At 33.1% G+C, this 19366-nt stretch overlaps 1 protein-coding gene across 7 annotated transcripts in view; it reads right to left on the bottom strand.

Moving 5' to 3' along the window:
* The window catches only part of UCHL3 (ubiquitin C-terminal hydrolase L3), a 57649-nt gene that overhangs the window by 12958 nt on the left and 25325 nt on the right, over positions 1-19366 (bottom strand). For 2 of the 7 annotated variants that reach the window (XM_051983929.1, XM_051983930.1), the window contains one exon: positions 2006-2197. The exons of 2 other annotated variants lie outside the window; for them this stretch is intronic. In XM_051983929.1, the coding sequence (XP_051839889.1) occupies positions 2006-2197 (192 nt within the window). Of the gene's footprint in view, positions 1-2005; positions 2198-2605; positions 2622-13978; positions 14062-19366 lie in introns of those variants that run through there. 3 more of the 7 variants (XR_007951722.1, XM_051983933.1, XR_007951723.1) reach the window with 3 other exon arrangements.

Genomic DNA, 19366 nt, shown 5'->3' with positions numbered 1-19366 from the left:
AGCTATGCATTTTCCAAAATATTTTTTGTGTTGTCATTTAAAGGCATTAAAACCAAGAAATTGAGGAGTAGGAGGAGGAAACACTTCATATGCAAAAAAAAAAAAATCTCTCTCAAACTTAGCTATGGCTTTAATATTCCATTAAGTACTGGCTTTAAATTTCAAAACCAAAACCAAAACCAGAAAAGACAAAACACCTTTTAATATATTCAAAATGATAATTAAATTTAAACAATGGAGATGTGAAAAAGCCTAAGTGCCTATCAAATCCTTCCTAGTTGGCCAACCTCAATTACAACAATATTCCGAAATACTTTTGAAGAGGAAAAAATCTACAACTATAAGCACTTGTTAAATGCCTATTATGTGCCAAGTACTATGTTAGGCTCTTTACAAATATCTCATTTGAAGAATCAAACATTTCACCATATCAATAAAAGTAAAAGCAAATAAGCAAAATGTATACTGTTACTTCTAGAATGCCTTCAGTTTCAAAAAAGTCGTAATTTAGCTCAAAGGCCAAAAAGTAATTTTGTCAATTTCTTTTAATCATATTTTTACACAACTTCCCTGAGAATATACAATGAATTCCTACATTTAAAAACAGAATGACTTAAATGAATGTTAACTTTTAAGCAAAAGGAAAATAAAGCAAATATGCAATGAAAGATGTTTATGAAAACTTTAAATAAATTTTATGAGAAAATAAGATCTCAGTGAAAGTAGAATGAAATTAAATCCAATATGATATAAAGCAATGGTCCCAAATTCTAAAATTTCATTTTGGTTTAAGGATTGTTCAAGCACACCAGATACTGAATTTGACTTTCATTTAGCATGAAATCTACAGCCTAGTTCCTGGCTTCAAAAACAGGACTCTGTTTCAGTCCTTGGCAGCTATACCAACAATAGATCATTAAACAAAGATGGGCACCCCCATGTTTATAGCAAATTCTACTGCATGGCTCCTCTGGTGACACATGCCAGAAAATATCTAGACTCCACTCTATAGTCTCAGGGGAAAGAAGTTTGACACTAACTTTTCATTTATTTTTTAAGTCTAGGCTAAATATATCAACACCTACATTCTCCATTTAACTTCTTAGAATCATCATTTATGTTTACTTGTAACGTTCTTACATAGTAACATAAACCAAAACTTGAAATACAAGTTTTGAAGGAGGGGTCAGCCATGCAGAAAGGCAATGGTGAGGGGTAGTCATTGTGACTGTTCAGTTCTCCTCTATTATTTTAATAGCTATGCCAGAGTATGTCACTTTCCCTAAGAATGCAGGAATAAACAGTTATGGTTTTGTTTTTTGTTTTTACAGTTTTTTTGCTATTAGTAGCTTAACAAAGAGATTTGAAATGTGGGAACATTTAATAAGAAGAAAATCTTCACCTCCACCCTGGATAAGATCTTTAGAAACTAAATAGGAAGGGAAGATCAGATAAAGATAAAATCAAGTACCTGAGGCACCTCAGGGAATCACATCTTAGACGAAAACACCCTACACCATGAAGGATTCAGACTGAGGACAGAATAAGTAAAGTGACCCCCAGGATGAGCATGGCAGAAGACTAAAGTCATGTTCAATAACATGAAAAAATAAAAACAAAGTTACTGATGGCAAAGAACTTAGAAGCTGCAAAGCATTTGTTGATCAGTGTCAACTAAAAGAAACCAGAAAGATGAGGTGCGGAAGAATATAGATTGACTTTTGAGAGCTTACAGAAACTTGAATATCATGAATGTCGATCAATACTTTTCAAAAGATATTGGCAGGCCATGGAGTGGAAAGATGGATGCTCACCAAGATGACGGCACAAAAGTCAAGCTAGACAGCAAAGCATAAACAGATGTATGCTTGCAATCTCGTGTGGGGAAGGGAAAGCTAATGGTTAAGAAAACCAAGAGAAAAGCATCTTGAAGACTGAAGGAGCGTAAGTGGCAATGGACTGTCCTGATCACGGGAAGAAGATTTGGAAGATTGACTACACTTACAACAGAATGAAGCCCCACAGACGGCAGGCGTAAGAAGGGCCGCCAGCGACGAAGACGGAGAGATGGGCTGGTAGCCTTTGCTGGACCTACATGGTTACGTTTGACCCAGGGCAGGGATGCATGGTGACACAATGGTGAGGCCTTCGTTCTGCAGTGGCTAGAATGAGGCTGGGATGAGGATGGCGAGGACGACTACATAGATATTAAAAAAGAGAACATTTACTTAGACCACATTAACGGGTTAACAATTTTTATCCCTAATAGGCAACATAATGTCACACTTCAATTCAAAGGGTCTGGTACTTTTAATCAAATAGCCTAGTAAAAGATTCTGGTTAAAGGAGGAAAAAAAAAAAAAAAAGGAAAATATTTGACATTTAAGATGTGGCTACCTAAGTGCTCTTGCTTCTCTTTAAGATGTTTTATGAGAACATACTCAAAACATTTATGCAATTTTACTTTGTCTACTGCATAAAGATTTCTATGAAATGGAAAAACAAGTAAGCCAGATAGAAATATTTTATCAAACTGAAAACCCCCCATCAGTCCCAACAGCACACCTGTGATGGAGTGAGTGCAGCACAAAAGGGCAAGGTATCCAAAGCAGGTGAGAATTCTAAGGAAAAAAATCCAGATAAAACTTCTGAAGTAGATCACACATATACAAATTATTCTCTTGTACAAGTATGGTTGCTTAGGTTCTCATGGAAACAAAACTGCCTCTTTCTTTGCACATGACATTTAACTTGGCCTACTTTTGTTAAATGAGAGAAGAGTAAAGAATTTACTGTTACCAAATGGAGTCAGACCTTGATGAGGGAAGAAGTTTGACTTTCTTTCTAGGCCTAATACAACTCCCAGGGTAGTAGAGGACCATCATGTTTAAAGAAGCAAGAAGTTAAATTTGGACTTCAGTGTGCTCATATGTAAAATGAGAGGTTTGGTTTTGATGGCCTCTTAAGTTCCCTTATTTTACTTCTAAAATCCTACAGTCTATTCCAGCAAACACATATCATCAACTGTTTGCTATGGACAAGGGATTGTGGTCTAGTGGTCAAACTACAAACTAGCCCCTGTGGTCAAAGAACTTACTTTCTATTTAGTCAAAATACTCACTCATTAGATGAAGTTTTAACTGTTAACCTTGATATGCTAACAGAAGCTTGATTTCTGACCTAATGGCAGAGTTTAATCATTAGTTTAATATTAGTCAATTAAATTAATAATTATTAATAAATAAAATCATTACTTTGGTAATAAGTTTAATAATTAGAAGCAATATTATATGTTATAAACTAAATTTATAATGAACGTGTAGTTCTATAGTAAGCATGAAAAAACACAGTATTAACATTGACAATCCATTGATTAATACTAATAACATGCTTTACCAACTACAACATAGTTAACAAACTTTTGAATGTAAGCAACACAATTATTTTAAAAAAAAACTGCACTACTACTTTGGCCACAAGGAAAAGCTGCAGGATTTTTCAGGCTCCATAATTAGAATCACTGTATGAAAATTGGAGATACTGAGTTTGAAAAAACCAAAACTTTAGTGGGAGAAGAACTGTTGTTCTATTAGTTTAAAGGTTGATATGTAAATGAAGGGTTCTAAGTTATAAAGAGATGGACTCTAGCTTAATATAAGGAACACTTCCTAAAGTTAATCCTTTCTAAAAAGTGAATGGGCAAAACATTTCTCCAATTAAATAGAACTAATAAATCAGAGCTTCGAATGGTCAAGGTTATTGGAGAGGGAATTTTTTCTCATTTCAGGTAAGAGTTGGACTAGATTTAAAAATCTCAAACTCTAAGATCCTATTTATAAATATTTAATGAATCTGTAGAGCATTATCCTTGTGATATAGGGGCACAATAAATTACATCATACTTGCTTATTGTCAAGAACAGATAATTTGCAGATTCATAAAAAGCTAGATTTGCAGCTAGAAAAGACTACAGACATTATCTAGTCTAGGCCCTAATTTTACAGAAAAGAAAACTGAGGCCCAGAGAAATGAAATAATTTATCCAAAATGACACACATGCTAAATGGGACAGTGGAGATTAGAACTCAGGTCTTGGCATACTAAATACAATAGACAGTCCATTGCATCAAGTCATCAAACAAACTTTTAAAGGATGGCTTATTTTTACACTGTTCTATATAGGATGATGAAGATAACATTTCTGACTGTTAAAAGTTAAAACCTGCTAATACAACCATATTCTCCCCCCCGCAAAAAAAATCTTCATCAAATATTATTCATGAAATGACTGACTTGAATCTGATTGCAGCCAAAGCAAACATAAATGATCTTTATGGGAAAACAATTAGTATCCCTGATTTTATTAATATGTCCTAGTCAAATTGGCTTCAAATAATCACCAAAGATAAGACTTAAATGTCTAATGAAGACTTCATCAATTTATTCTCATTCTTATTTTCCCAGTAGTTCATTATCTCTTATCATCTCTAAATGTAATTTATTTGTAAAGGATGGGGCAAGACTTAGTAAGTATGAAAGAGCTTTTCTGTGTTGCCCCTATTTCTGATGCAACCAAAAGCCCAATTCATTATGAAGAGAAAGAATGGCAAAAGGAGAAAGGTAGGAAAAATAGGCAAGTGTTCAGTGATGACCTAGTTTCAAATCTTTATCACTATTCGCTTATACACTGCAGGAGGTTCTTAATTGGTCTCCTTATTTCCAATCTCTCTCCTATCTAATCCATTCTTTATATAGCTGTCAAAATAATATTCATAAAGCATAGCTCTTTACATGGCACAACTGTATTAAAAATCTTAAGTGGCTCTCCTATTTTAAAAATAAAATATAATTCTTCAGCTTTGTGGTTAAGGTCCTTCATAATGTGGGTTTGTCTTCTTTTTTAGCCCAATTTCCATGACTCCCCTTCCTATATTGTAGTTGAAATAGTCTATTACTCATTTTCCCAAACTGTTCTCCTGCTTCTATACATAGGCAATTTGGAATCAGAACAACTCACCTACAATACATTTCTAACATTTTAACAGACCGTCTATAAAAATGTTTTTAGTCTCAGGAATTGGGTATTAAGGCAAACTCCTAGAAAACAATCAACATGCCTAGAATTACTGTAATCATAAATACTTGTGTATGCCATTTTTATTAAGTACCTAACTATATCACTAAAGGATTTGTGTGCTTTAAGATTATCTACATTTTCCCAGGTATAGTGAAAAATTCACTCTTTTAAAGTGATATTGTTATCAATGAAAATGTAACTACAAGGCAGTGTGATGTAGTACAAAGCTTCTTGAACTGTGGTTTCCAACTCCATAAGGGATCACATAACTGAATAAGGTAGCAAAAAATTTGGCAACAGTAAGATTTCTGAATGCAGCAACCAAAAATTAAACGTGTAATGAATCTGAGAGGTTTCTGGCAGTATTTGCCCATGATGTATTATGCAACTTCACTGCAGTCTTAATTCTGAACACAATACTTGCACACCCTGCACAAACACCACCAGAAACACCTTAGCTCAGATTCAAGACAGGGTCACAAAGAAATTTTTTAGGCAAAAAGAGATAGCTAACAGAAAAAGAAAAAGTTTAAGCCCCAATCTAGTAGAAAGAAATGAAACTTTTAGTTTATAAGACATAGATTCAAAAATATATTACAACAGGAAAAGTAAACAAGTACCCCTCCAAATAAGTTTCCTCATCTGTAAAAAAGAGGGTAATACTTACTCTTCCATTACTACCACAAAGGTTTACTGTGAAGAAACACTTTGTAAATGGTACTGTGCTATATAAAATAAGCTGAAACTCTTATCATGACATAAGGAAGTTACTGGGATATAAATTCAATTCTATATATAAATCATGTGAATCTTTAGTGTAATAAATATTTTTAAGAGAAAAGAGGATGCAAAATTAACTATACAATGTTTCCTCAGTGTTTCACTAGAACTCTGTTCCCTTTGTTTCTGCTTCTTGCAGCTAAATGAGGACTATAAATTATATGTTGGACACAACTCATTGTGCCCCCAATTGGGGTCTTCTTGGCAAAGATACTGGAGTAATTTGCCATTTCCTTCAGAATTAAATGACTTTCCAAGGTCACATGGTAGTGTCTGAGATCAGATTTTTATTCAGGAAGATGAATCTCCCACACTTTGGGCTCTTTACTCTATCCACCTCTATGGCTTAGATGCCCCAATAGTAATAATAGCAACTAGGCTATCATATTTTAACACTTCCAAATCACTTTACAAAAATTATTTCATTTTATCCCCACAATAACCATGGAAGGTAGGTGCAATTTATCTTCATTTTCAGATAATGAAATTCAAGTAGAGGTTAAATGACTTGCCTATGAACACACACCTAGTTAAGTATCTGAGGCCATATTTGAATTTAGATCTTTCTGACTATGAGCTCAGTATTCTATTTACTAGATCACCTAAACATCTCATATAAGCTATCAATGCAATTTTAAAAAATAAATAATATCTTAAGAAACACTTTCAAAAACAATTTGAAGCTCATGCCACAAACCACAGATTTAAATAAGAACAAAGTTCATCTGTTGAACAACATTGCATAGAAGGACTCATGATCATTCCAACAGATAAAGAAACTGACAAAATGTGCTATTTAGGAATCTAAAAATTCTAAAAGCTTTTTTCTTGGAATTACAAAAATTAAATTCAAACACACCAACTAGACCATTGTACTAATTATTAGACCAATAATTGTGACCAGAAGTATTGCCACTAGAAGATTATTTTCAAAGATAAAAGCTTAAATTATAATTCAATTCATAAAAATACAGTGAGAACTGTGTGCGCTACTTAACAGTTACTGTCATTCTTTGATGGAATGGTAATATCCTCAATATGTATAGTCCTTTCCACTGTAGAAACAGACAACTTTCTAATTCTGTGAGATTTTGACTATGTAAATCTTTTAAAGTTATATTAAAAGGATTGGAGTCTTTCCTCTGGTCCTTAATTGTCCTATCTATTCAATTGCTCCCTCTCAATCTCCTTTGTTAGATGTTTTTATCTGTGTCTTGCCCAGTTATTGAAGGTGTATCTTTGAAGGTCCTCTTCTGAGCTAGCTGCTCAACTTTCTTTATATTGTTTTACATAAGCTTTAGCCCATCAGCTTCCAATGTCACATTTCAAGAGAGATATTCCATAGCTATCTCAAACTCATTAAGTCCAATTCTCTTTCCCCACAAGCAGTCTCTTACTGCTGCCTTTCCTATTATTGCTGAGGGCAACACCACCTTGCCAATCCCCAAGTTCATACTCTGGCTGCTATCCTCAATCCTTCATTTGTACCAAGATATATCTATAGTTCCTACCTTCACAACTTCTCTTATATGTACACACACACATACCCAAAGACATGTACATATACTATATGTGGATATTCCCTTCTCTTTTGGTCAAAATATCTCCATCCTAGTTCCAGGTTTGTTGTCTCTTGTCTAGCCTAGTGCAATAGCTTTCTAATCCATTTCCCTGCTTAAACTCTCTTCCCACTTCAAACCATCTTCCACTTAGCCAACAAAGTAATTTTCTTAATGGGTAGATTTGACCATGTCAAATCCCCTTTTTTTTCAATGAACTCCCATTACCTGCAAACGTGGTTTCCTTCTAACTTGCCAGTATTCTTATACTTTACTCTCGTCTATACATCCCATATTACAGCAACACTGGACTCCTTTTAGTTCTTGAACATGACACTTAATATCCTATACCTGTACCTTTGTTCTATTTATTCTCCCAAACTTCAGAGTTAACCCTCCTATTGCCTGGCACACAGCAGGCACTATCTGAATGTTAAGTATTGTTATCTCTGCCTCCTAGTTTACCCGATTACTTTCAAAACTCAGGCCAAAGTCTTCCTTTGTACTTCTACCTATCCCCCAGTTACTACTACCTTTCCCTTTCAAAAAGATCTTTCTCTACTCTGTATCTCTCTCATATATAATCTAATTCTTTACATATTGTCTCCTTGAGGGCAGGGATTATGTTTTTCTCTTTCTTTGTATTCTTAATGCTTAATGCAGTGCTTGAGATTTAATAAAGATCATAACCATTTGATTTGACTATCAGTACAAAAAATAAATTTATTTGTTAAATCAGATTCCCACTATGCGATTACCTGATAATAAAGGTCACTGATGTCTTTTACTAGAATTCTTAAATACAAATCATTGTTAGCAATATGTTGGCTACAGCATATGCCTAATATGCTTCTTTTTTGTTCATCTACAATTCAGCTAAATTCTAATTATGATTCTTCTGAGAACATAGTGTTCCATGAATTGCAATCATACATATCATCCAAAAACTACTGATGTGAAAAAGCTCAGGATCATAAAAAGTACGGCTCCTCTATTTTTACTTTGATAAAGTTAAAATAAAATTATTGGGTTTTTTGAAAAAAGGAATGAGGGAGTTTAATATTCTTAAACTTTCCATAATCTTTAGAAGGACAAAAGCATTCACCTTCTGGGGAGTCAGTTTTATAGTCTTGATACAGAATTCTAATGTACCAAACATTCATTTCATCAGAAGTTAAAATATTGTGAGTGACGGATTTATTAATATTATTTGTGGAACCATTTTTTCCCATTCCTCTTCCCCATCTCCCCACCAACTATCTAGTAAAATATACTGCCACAGCAGAACAATAATACAGGCTTATGGCTGCAATATTAATTTTCAATAGAGTATAACTTTAGTAACCATTTTGGATTAAGATATATAGCACAGGCCCTCTGAATGCCGAATGATTCAATATTGGAATATTAAAATGCAGTTCAATTATTTGAACCTTTGGTGAAAATCTGTCTGCAAGAAAATATTCAGGAGTTATTTTTATGCATTTTAGTTCTGGCTTAATTTCTCTGGTAGCCTAAGATATTGGATACTTTGTTTATTTACAATGTTTCTTCAGATTCAAAGACATCTAGTGAATATGTGTGATAATTAAGAGACCTGATAATGTATGCTAACATCTTTCCCGAAAAGATTGTACATTTACAGATTTTCTTTTGGTCGATGGCTGTTACTTAAGTTTATAAGACTTGTTATTTATAGTTCTTTTTGGTCACAGGCTGCAAAATTGTTTAAGTTGAGAAAATTCTTGAAAAGGAATAGCAGATGTTGAGTTTCCTTTTTTGCTTACAAAAGATAGTAGAAAAAAATGACAAATATATAGTCTAAGCAAAATTTGAAAAGATAAGCGAATATATGCATCTTTTCCTTTACATCTGCATGAATTTTAAAAATGATCCAGTCCAACCCGTTCATTTTACAAGTGAAAAAAACTGAGTACTGAACTAGGTCTGATATTCCAGGACACATACATGGGTAAATAGTGGCAGGGCTAGAATCTAAGAGCCTAGTTTACTAGTCCAGTGCTGTTTCTATTATCCTTTGTTACCTCACACTAATTATACTGCATGTAATCTAAAAGTTATTTACAAATATTTACTAATATTATGACTTGGCAGAGCAGAGTCCCTATTCCTGAAGAGAATTTTCATACATCTGCATGAATTTTAAAAATGATCCAGTCCAACCCGTTCATTTTACAAGTGAAAAAAACTGAGTACTGAACTAGGTCTGATATTCCAGGACACATACATGGGTAAATAGTGGCAGGGCTAGAATCTAAGAGCCTCGTTTACTAGTCCAGTGCTGTTTCTATTATCCTCTGTTACCTCACACTAATTACACTGCATGTAATCTAAAAGTTATTTACAAATATTTACTAATATTATGACTTGGCAGAGCAGAGTCCCTATTCCTGAAGAGAATTTTCACATTCAGTTTTTTATCTTGAATTTTTCTTCAAATAGCAGGAGGTTCTTCCATTGAGGGCAAAATTAAGTTTCACCTAGTATTTAATTTGCCTATCATAAGTATTTCTCTGAGAACATGAACAGATATGTGAATTTCAACAGGGAATAAGAATAAACCTAATCTTCAGATATATCAGTATGGACAAACATTGAAAAGTGGTTGCTAAAATATATTGTCTCAAATTACAAAATCAATATTCTTCACTAAGAAACTGATTGGCCATGAATATGTTATAATAACTTGGCTCTAAATTTTTCTAAAAATAGAATCAAGGAAATTCATTGTGGCCGAGCCCCAAAGAATTTCTTTATTTATATCATATCCTGTTATTAAGGAAAATGTCATTAGAAAACATGTAATTTAATGTACAATAAAGGATTTTTACTTGGTAGGACACCTAAAATTTTTTCAGAATCTAGATAGTTTTGTATAACTAAGAATAACAAATGGCTTACAAGTAAGAGTTTATAGCTTAACAGAAAAAACAAATACTGTAAATCCTGAAGATAGAGCAGTAATTACAGTATAATTGTAAATAGGAGTTTAAATCTTATTATTTCTTTGTAATAGTATTCAAATGTTAGATATACGCATCCTTTAAGACATATAATACTGAGAGCTATTATTCAATATAAAATGATATTATTATAAATACAAATACAAATATAAATATAGCATTACCAATAACAATGAGGGATATCAATAATAGCAAAAATAGTTACATTCATTTATTAGTAATTCATTTGTGTTTTATCATTTTAAAAGAAATATTAAAAGCAAAAGAATGCTCAGAGGAAGGCGAACAGGGTGATGACAGCTGAGGAAAGTGAAGCAGCTGGAAGTGCAATGGTGGCCCAGGGCAACACGTCTGAGTGGGGTTTGAACTCAGGTCTTTTAGATGCCAGCACTCTACCCATAGTACCAGTGAACTGTCCAGAGAAAAGACTATCAATAAAGAAAAGGAGTGCTAGAAAGTTAAAAAGGATCAAAATGGGGAAAAGCTCATTAGATCAGGAAAACTTTTGAGAAAGCAGCCTCGGCTGAATGACAGAAAGAAAAACCAGGCTGCAAAAGTGGCAAAGAGATTGAGAGGAGAGAAGGGAGGAGACCCAGATTGTGAACTGCCTTCTCAGGTGATGAGCCAGATCAGAAGCGTGGTTGTGGCTATCAGCAACAGCTCAGCAGTTGGGGACAAGGAGACAAAACAAAATGGCAGGGGTGATGCCTCAATCTAGGGACAGGTTAGAATAAAGTCACTGTTCATGGAGAGGGTTTTCCATTGGCAATGGGGAACTTCTCTGTGGGAGATAGTGATGAAGGAGCTGAGTCTGCATCTGAATTAGGTGAATCAAGGAAGGAATTTTCCAAATTGCCACAAGTTTTTCAGTGAAATATGAGGCAAAGTCCTCAGCTGAGAGAGTGGGAGAAAGAGGAGCCCTGGGATGTTGGAGAAGAGATGAAATGTTTGGAAAATGAACTAAGGGAAGTGGAACAAAGCCTTGCTACAAAAAAGGTGGGGGAGGAGATGTAATGTGTATCTGTAGTGGGACCAGTCAATAGGGTTTCATGATACTCTCCAACTCCATTCAGCAGCCTGTGGACTGGAGGAAACACAGAAGATAATGAGAGTAATCCAAAGCTAAGGTTTGGCAGGACGAGACAAAAAACAATGAGATCCTGAACTAAGGTTGAGATCCCATGACTGAACAGAAGGGAACCTCTCATTTTTCCCTCTAAATTCTTCAAAACTTTTCTATTTCTTTTTTATCACTCCATCTCTTTCAGCCACCCAAGTTCATAACAAGATCTTTAATTTTTTCCTCTTATACTGCTATCAAGTCTTGTCAATTCTGCACCTACAACTTGTCTAGAATCTTACTCTTTTTCTCTATTCATATGGGCATTACTCATGACTTAAGATTCTTATCATCTCCAACAGTCTCTTAATTATACTTCAGGTTTCTGGCCTCTCCTCTCTTCCATTTCATTTTTCACTTTTCAAAATAATTTTTGTATTCCAAAACACAGATCTAGCTATGTTACTTCTCTGCTCAAGAAATTCCAGTGGCACCCAATAACCTCTAGAACAAAATACTAAATCAGTGGGCATTTAAAACCATTAATAACTCAGCTCTCAGATAGACTCACTGTACTTTTTCCTCTTATGAATACATTTCAGACAAACCAGCCTACCTGTGGTCCTCTGAACTCAATACTAACTCCTGCTTCTATGTCTGAACAAGCTGTCCACATGCTCAGATTTCTTTACTTCCTCATCTCTAAACTTTTTAAATCTTTAGCTTCTTTTAAAATTGCTATCTCCATGTTTTGCATAATTTCATAAGTACCTTCTTAATAGAGTGGGAAGGAAAGAGAATCTAGAATTCAAAAGTTTTAAAAACAAATATAAAAAGTTGTTTTACATATAACTAGGGAAAATAAAAGTATTCAACATATAAACAACAAAAAGATGTGTGCTATTTCCTATAAGGAAGTCTTTCAAGAACCTATTGGCCCTTTCTCCCTCATCTTATCTCTTTTATTAACTTTCTACTTTCATCTTCTTATCTTCTCTGTTGATGATCTATTTTTCATTTTGTCTTTTACTATTCAACAAATATCTGATGAAGTACATTGGCTTAAATATGAGACAGAGATGATTCTAGCTTATCACAAGTCAAATAACTTGATGTTTGTGTGAAACAGCAACTCAAAATAACTAATAGAATCATAAGCTATGTTAGTGAAACTATGTTTATACTAAGAAAAGTAACAGTCCCATGATAGCAAAATTCCATCTGGATTTATGATGTTGTTCTAGACATAGCACCTGTGAAGGGACAGTGACAAAGATTTGAGAACAGGACAACCTGAATGGTGAAGAGATTCAAATCATGTCATATGAGGACCACCTTAAGGAACTAGGAATTAATCTACTGAAAAAAGATGATTTAGAATTGTCTTCAAATATATGAAAGAACATGTGGAAGATAACAGACCCAAGAATTAGAAAGAACCTTAAGAACATATCTTGTCCCTAAACTTAAGTCAAATTCCCTTATCTCATGGGTACAAATTATAAGCCAACAGATATAAAGAAGAATTTTGAAACAATAAGATCTGCCTTGAAACACAAAAGACTGAACTGTAGTTTGCTCTTTGTATCTGGAAGCATTTGAGCAGTACCTCTTGGAGACAAGATTTCTACATTGAATGGATGATTGAACTAGCAGACTTTTATTTTCCATCCAACTTCTATGCTTTGCAGCAAGTTTTCTGTTGCCCAAATGACTGACAGCAAGTGGGCAAACAAAGAGCTGTTCTTCATCCATACTTGAATAGTTAGGTGGGCACTTCCAACATTGTAGCAGATCACATCTCATTCAGGATCATTTTTATTTCAATCTTATTACAAATCTTGCAGAGATGATCCATCTAATGCATCATTTCTGGCCTTTAAAAGTATTTCATAGAGGCCAACTAAATACTAGGGTTGCTTTTCTATTGTCTTTGATTCTTCCTATATGCCTGGCTGACCTTTTTTGATTATCTATGTTCTTTGTTAATCCTTTAGTGTCAATTCTTGCATGCAACTCATTATTTGCAAAAGGATTAACACCCATCACACATCTTCCCGTGGTCATATACAATACTGATTCTTCTGAGATCCTTGGTGTTTCAAAATAAATAGCCATAAAGCATGACCAGGAGAATGGTGTTTGTAGCAGCAAGCAACCTGGGATAACTGGAAGTCCTACAAAATTTCCCCCAAGTGGTCCTGCCTAAAATCCTCCTATTCAATTCTGGTCCCAGATCATTTGTTCAACAGCCTCACTTATATGAAATGTACATGCATACACATCTGTATGTCTCTCTCTCTATATAAGTATGGACCAATTCAATGGGCTGCTAGATTAGCTGAATATTTTAATCTGTGCAAGATATGTTCTTTATTTGCTTTGTTTTTCCAGTGAGTGGTTGAACCAGTCTCTCTTAGATAACCACAAATTTCATTGAGACAGCCTTATAGTATGCTGGAGATCAATGCAATTAGAACAATTTCATCTGCAATTAGGAATATCTGGAGAACCTTACCATTTATAGAGAATTCTTCTACTTGGAATCTTAAGGACCAATGGTGACGCATGCCTCCCTCTTCTTGACAGAGTGGTGTTGGACTATAGGTGCAGAATGAGGCATATTGTCAGTAATAGCCAATGTGTTGAATTGTTCTGCTTAGCTGTATTTTGTTATAAGAGTTGGAAAGCAACAGCAACATAGGAAATGAAACATTTTTTTAAGTGTCTGAACTCAAAGCAATACTTGTTCATGTGGCATACACTGTAGTTGAGCTTGTCTCTCTGTCTAATGCTTCACTTGCTACCAATCAACACTAAGAGTATTTCTGAACAGTTTTCCATATAACCATACTTGTTATTTAATTTTGCAAAATGTTATGTGGGTAGGGAAAACATCTTGTTTTAGTACTCGTAAGTCTAACAATCTAAACAATCAAAGGCTTTTAAAAAATCAACAAACAATAAACATAGTTGAGATTTACCAACTACATCTCTCAATATTATATAATTGTGATGTTATCTACAAGGGACTTTTAAAATTTTCATTAAAGATCTAGTTGATCCATTTACAGACCACTTTTGAAAGCTTTTTTTAATAAGTAATAGCTGAAATCACCTCAACCATCTTTTTTTTTTTTTTGGTAAAAAATATCATTTGTAATTTTTTCTCCTTTCTTTTGGAACCTCTTACTCTTTAGGGAATCTTAAAAATCAATTCTCCCTAAATCATGTCAAAACCAGGATGGATATCTCCTATACCTAACCGAATTTAACTGAGAGGGAGTCATCATTTTGATAATAAAAAGAAATCATTGGGAGATGTTTTGGTTCTTATTTGTTTGCTGTTCTTGTTAATCTAAAAGTGCTTTAGGGATTATTAGTATTGCTAGCTCTTTCCAAAGTTTTCTTCATACTTCTTTTCTTCTTAAATGTTTTTCAATATTTTGTGTATTATTATTTGGTATTTCCTCTCCTTATTCGCCTTTATTTTTTCTTTACAAAAAAGACTTCATTCTAAATGGGCTGCCAAGTTTCTTCACATGGCATGGAGATTGAATGTCTGCTGGCTGAGGTGCTCTCTGAGCATTTTTGACCTCTGTTGTGGTGAAAACTTTGTACTGGTTAAACTTCTCTAAGAAATGGTGATACAATCAATATAATCTTGTTTATTTCTTAATTGTTTTGGAGTCAGTAGAGGTTGGAGCTGAAGTTTCATACAGCATGAAGTTCTCCTATATTGTTTAAAAATTCTTCTACATTGTAGTATTTGTTCATTCATCCATCAAGTGTTTTCTATTAAGTTCTCATGTGCAAAAGTACTGTGACAAGTTGTGGGAATAAAAAAAGAAAATCTATGCCCTCAAAAAATTAAATGATACTAAGGTTTAGAGGAATTATATGAGAAAAGTAATTAAAGTATTCCTTTTGACTCAGTGATCCTACTACTAAGCATATACCCCCAAGAAATTCAATGACAGAAAGGTTTCACATATACTAAAATATTCAATCCATTTTTTCATGACAGGGAAAAAAAATGGTAATGAGTGGGTGCTTACTGGGCAACTGTTGAAAAAACTGTTATATAAATGTAGGATACTATATGCATTATAAATAAGGACAAAAGAGAATTCAGTAAAATATGGAAAAACTTGTATAAATTGATGCTAAATAAAATAAGCAGAAACAGAAAAACAATTACATAATTTTAAAATATAAATGAAAACTTGAACAAGTAAACCTAGATTAACTGCACTGACAAATCTTATTCCTTGATAAATGACTATTCCTTCCTCTCTAAAGTGAAATGGATGTAAACTATTTCTATATTGTAAGATGTGGATGCTTGCTTGATTTTGCTTAACTGGTTTACTTTTATAAGGAAGAATTCCATGGTAGAGAAGGAGATAAACAATGGGAAATTATTAGTTTTTTTTTTTTTTTTTTTTAAGAAATCAACAACACTTTAAAAAAAAAAAAAATCAACGGGACAGGAACAGCTAGATGGTGCAGTGGACAAGAGAACTAGCTTTGAAGTCAGAAGATCCTGGATTCAAATCTGGCCTTCACACTTACTAGCTTTGTGACCTTGGGCAAGTAACTTAACCCCAATTGCCTCACCAAAATAAATGGGACCTAGCAACTTCCCCTACTGAAATTATATTTCATGATGAGAACTGCAACTCATTTTCTAATACTCTCCTTAAAAATGGGCAGGGGATACTATTTCTACTACTCTTAAATATTCAGATTACCCCTAAAAATTAATCACCTATCTTCATAGAGGATGATTAAAGTAACACTACTGGAAGGAATTTGGATTAAAATAACACTACTGGAATTCTAAGTATCTGAAATTTTTCAAGCATATAAAGGATGCTTATGGATAGCATGTGAAAGAGATGAGACTGTTTTCTGTGGTCCCAAAGAAGTAACAGGTATGGATTACCAAAAAAACCAAACAAAAACAAATTTAGGCTTGTCAGGAAAAAAAAAAATCTTAACCAGAAATGTCAGAAATAGAATGGGCTGCCTGGGGAGGATGGGTTCATCTTCCTTGGAAATCTTTAAGCAGCTGATGACTTCTCTGGTACATTATAGTGGGATTTCCTTTTATATGTAGATTCTAAATGACTTGAGGTCCCTTCCAAAACTCAAACTCTGAAATATTTTTAGATTTCCTTCAGATTCTGTTCACTTTAGTGTTTTTTCTCCTACTCAAGCGACTTATGTTAACTTGTTATTTAGCAATTTCACCCTTCATTTTCTGATCTGTTTTTAACTTTTGTATTGGTCCCATTTGTCAGCTACTAATGAAATATGACGACATATGTATCTAAGCTTGTTATTTACATAAGATTACACATACTATTATATAGTATAAAAGGAAAATGAAAAAAATTCCAATATCTTGAAGGGAAATGACTATTTTGAAAAATATCTTGTAAAGGAATAAGCAAAAATGAGATTTTTATCCCAAAAATGTACAACTATATTTAGAATCTAGGTAATTTTGAATTACTTTCTGGTTTTTAAAAGAAAGTATTAGTCCAAAATACTGAATTAATTTTTTTTTTTAAATTAAGGTTTAAGTTCAAATAAGTAAAATTAAACCCATGGAAGAGAAAGTGAAAAAATAAATAAATATAGGATATATGTCAAAATATATAAACTACCAACACATATTCCAAGGAAAAGTTGGATAATGGCAAGTTTTTCCTCCTTGACATTTCTCAAGTTAATAAAATCAGAATACCCAAAAACTCAAAAAAATTTCTTGAGACATTACTTCCAAACATTTAAAATTTTATCATCAGTTTACCATTACCAAATTAAAAAAAAAAAAAAAACCCACTATTTATACAGTGTCTCAACAACCTCCTCAAACTTACAGTCATCAATGTGTCAACTATTTCCTCACAATTCATTTTTATAACTTTAGGCTAATCTCTTCCTCTCCCTTACAAGATTCTCATTTATTCCAAGTAAATCCAGTTTCACAATCTCTAGAGATCTTTTGTCATTCCCAAGTCCAAAAAAGAGAAAAAGGGAGAAAGGACATAAAAATTGCTATTTTTAGTTATTTCTTTTCCTGAAGTAAATCATTGTGTGTAAGAATTATTTCTGGCAAAGTCATTTGATGAAATGCACCTGTATATTTTCTTTTAAAGTAAATAGTAATTTAAAACAATGATTCACTTCTATTTTCAAAATCATAAGATTGGCAAGAAGAGGCTCCTGATCCTTTCTATGACAAGACAATAAAATAACCTTAAAAAAGAAGATGCCATATGATTGTAACTAATCATCAATGACAAACAATGAGAAGATTGTAACTAATCATCAATTTAGTATAAAGTATTATTTCACAGAATAGAATTATTATGGTAAAACACAAGTGTAGAAACTTATTAAAATGTAAACTAGTCTAGTTCTAATAGCCATTCACTTGCTCTACACTCTGACCAATTCTGATCTTTCCCATAAAATGGCATGCATACCCATTGTAAATAGTCACTCACACTCTATAGGGGAAGAGAAAAGGAGTCCAGAAGGAAGAGATGCAAAGAAGCAGGAAAAGAGAGTAAAAGGCAAAATTAATGAGTTATCCCAGTGTCACAAATTTTTATCTCTTTGAAGCAAAATTAAAATCATCAAAAAGAAATACAAACTATTGCAACCCATCTCAAAGTCTTAAATGAAATAGCATGTAAAAAGAATACAATTAAGAATGAAGGAAAACAAAGAAAACTATAAAAAAGTAGATTATTTCAGTACTTGCCAAACTAAACTATAACAATTTAAATTATATATGACACTTTTCATCAGAGTTCTATTTACTGTTCCATCTGTCTCCCTCAGGATAATTAGGAACTAAAAAAACCATTTAATTATATGTTGACTATTTTTCTTCCTAAACATCCTTCCTTGCTTCTAAGGGAGAAAAAAACAAATACTTTAAAAAAGCAACTTGAGAAATTCTAGAGCTACAACCTCAATAGTTTGGAACAAATATAAGTGACTTTTATAAAAATTCAACTCAATTGTGAATTTTTATCTATTTTTTACTTAATTATGTAATCATGGACCATTTTAATAACTTTTAATTAATAAAAAATCAGCTCAATTTTCTACAAATACAAAAATTACTTGAGTAAAATGACACTGAATAAAAGAGTAATGTATATCTAATTATTTTCACTACTGGCATAAACACCTCATGCTCCAGTCCTCTCATTCCTTCCCCCCCCCCCACCCTTCCATTTATTTCAGAAAAACAAATGTGAGAACAAGTATTATATAGTTCCTGGGTTACAATAGGTACTTAATAAAAGCTTCATTTACCAAAAAAAAAAAAAAAAAAGGAATTTACTCTAAAACCAAGTAAAAAAGAATAGTAATTTGTACAAATTAGCAATTGCTCATCTATCCAATAAAATTAAATAGCCATTGTAGCAATTATTAAATATTAACTTACTTTCACTTGATATCTTTTTAAGGTCATACCAATGAAACATGTAGCTTCTCTCATCTTTAACAACAGATGGTCTTTAGATTTTAAATAATCTAATTTGAGAAAAATAACAAAGAAAAACCACCAAACAAGCTATATAATTCAAGACTACTGATGCCTTTCTGGAAGAAGGAACTGTCTCAGATGCTAGTAAAGCTAAGAAACAACAATTTATTCACTACTCTATGAAACTTTACTCATTAATTTCACCACAAATCCACAGTAGATGTTTTGAAATCAGTGAATTCTACTACATTTAATTATTCAACACTCCAGAAGCAATATTTGAACCTTTGTGAAATTATATATCAATAAAATGTATCTAGGATTCCTAAGAAGATATACTAAAATAGGCATAAGAACACAAGAGAGCCAGAAAACTATGAAATGCTA

The sequence above is a fragment of the Antechinus flavipes genome, chromosome 3, assembly GCF_016432865.1.
Source record: "Antechinus flavipes isolate AdamAnt ecotype Samford, QLD, Australia chromosome 3, AdamAnt_v2, whole genome shotgun sequence".
Taxonomy (NCBI): domain Eukaryota; kingdom Metazoa; phylum Chordata; class Mammalia; order Dasyuromorphia; family Dasyuridae; genus Antechinus; species Antechinus flavipes.
This window is presented reverse-complemented; position numbering and strand designations above follow the sequence as displayed.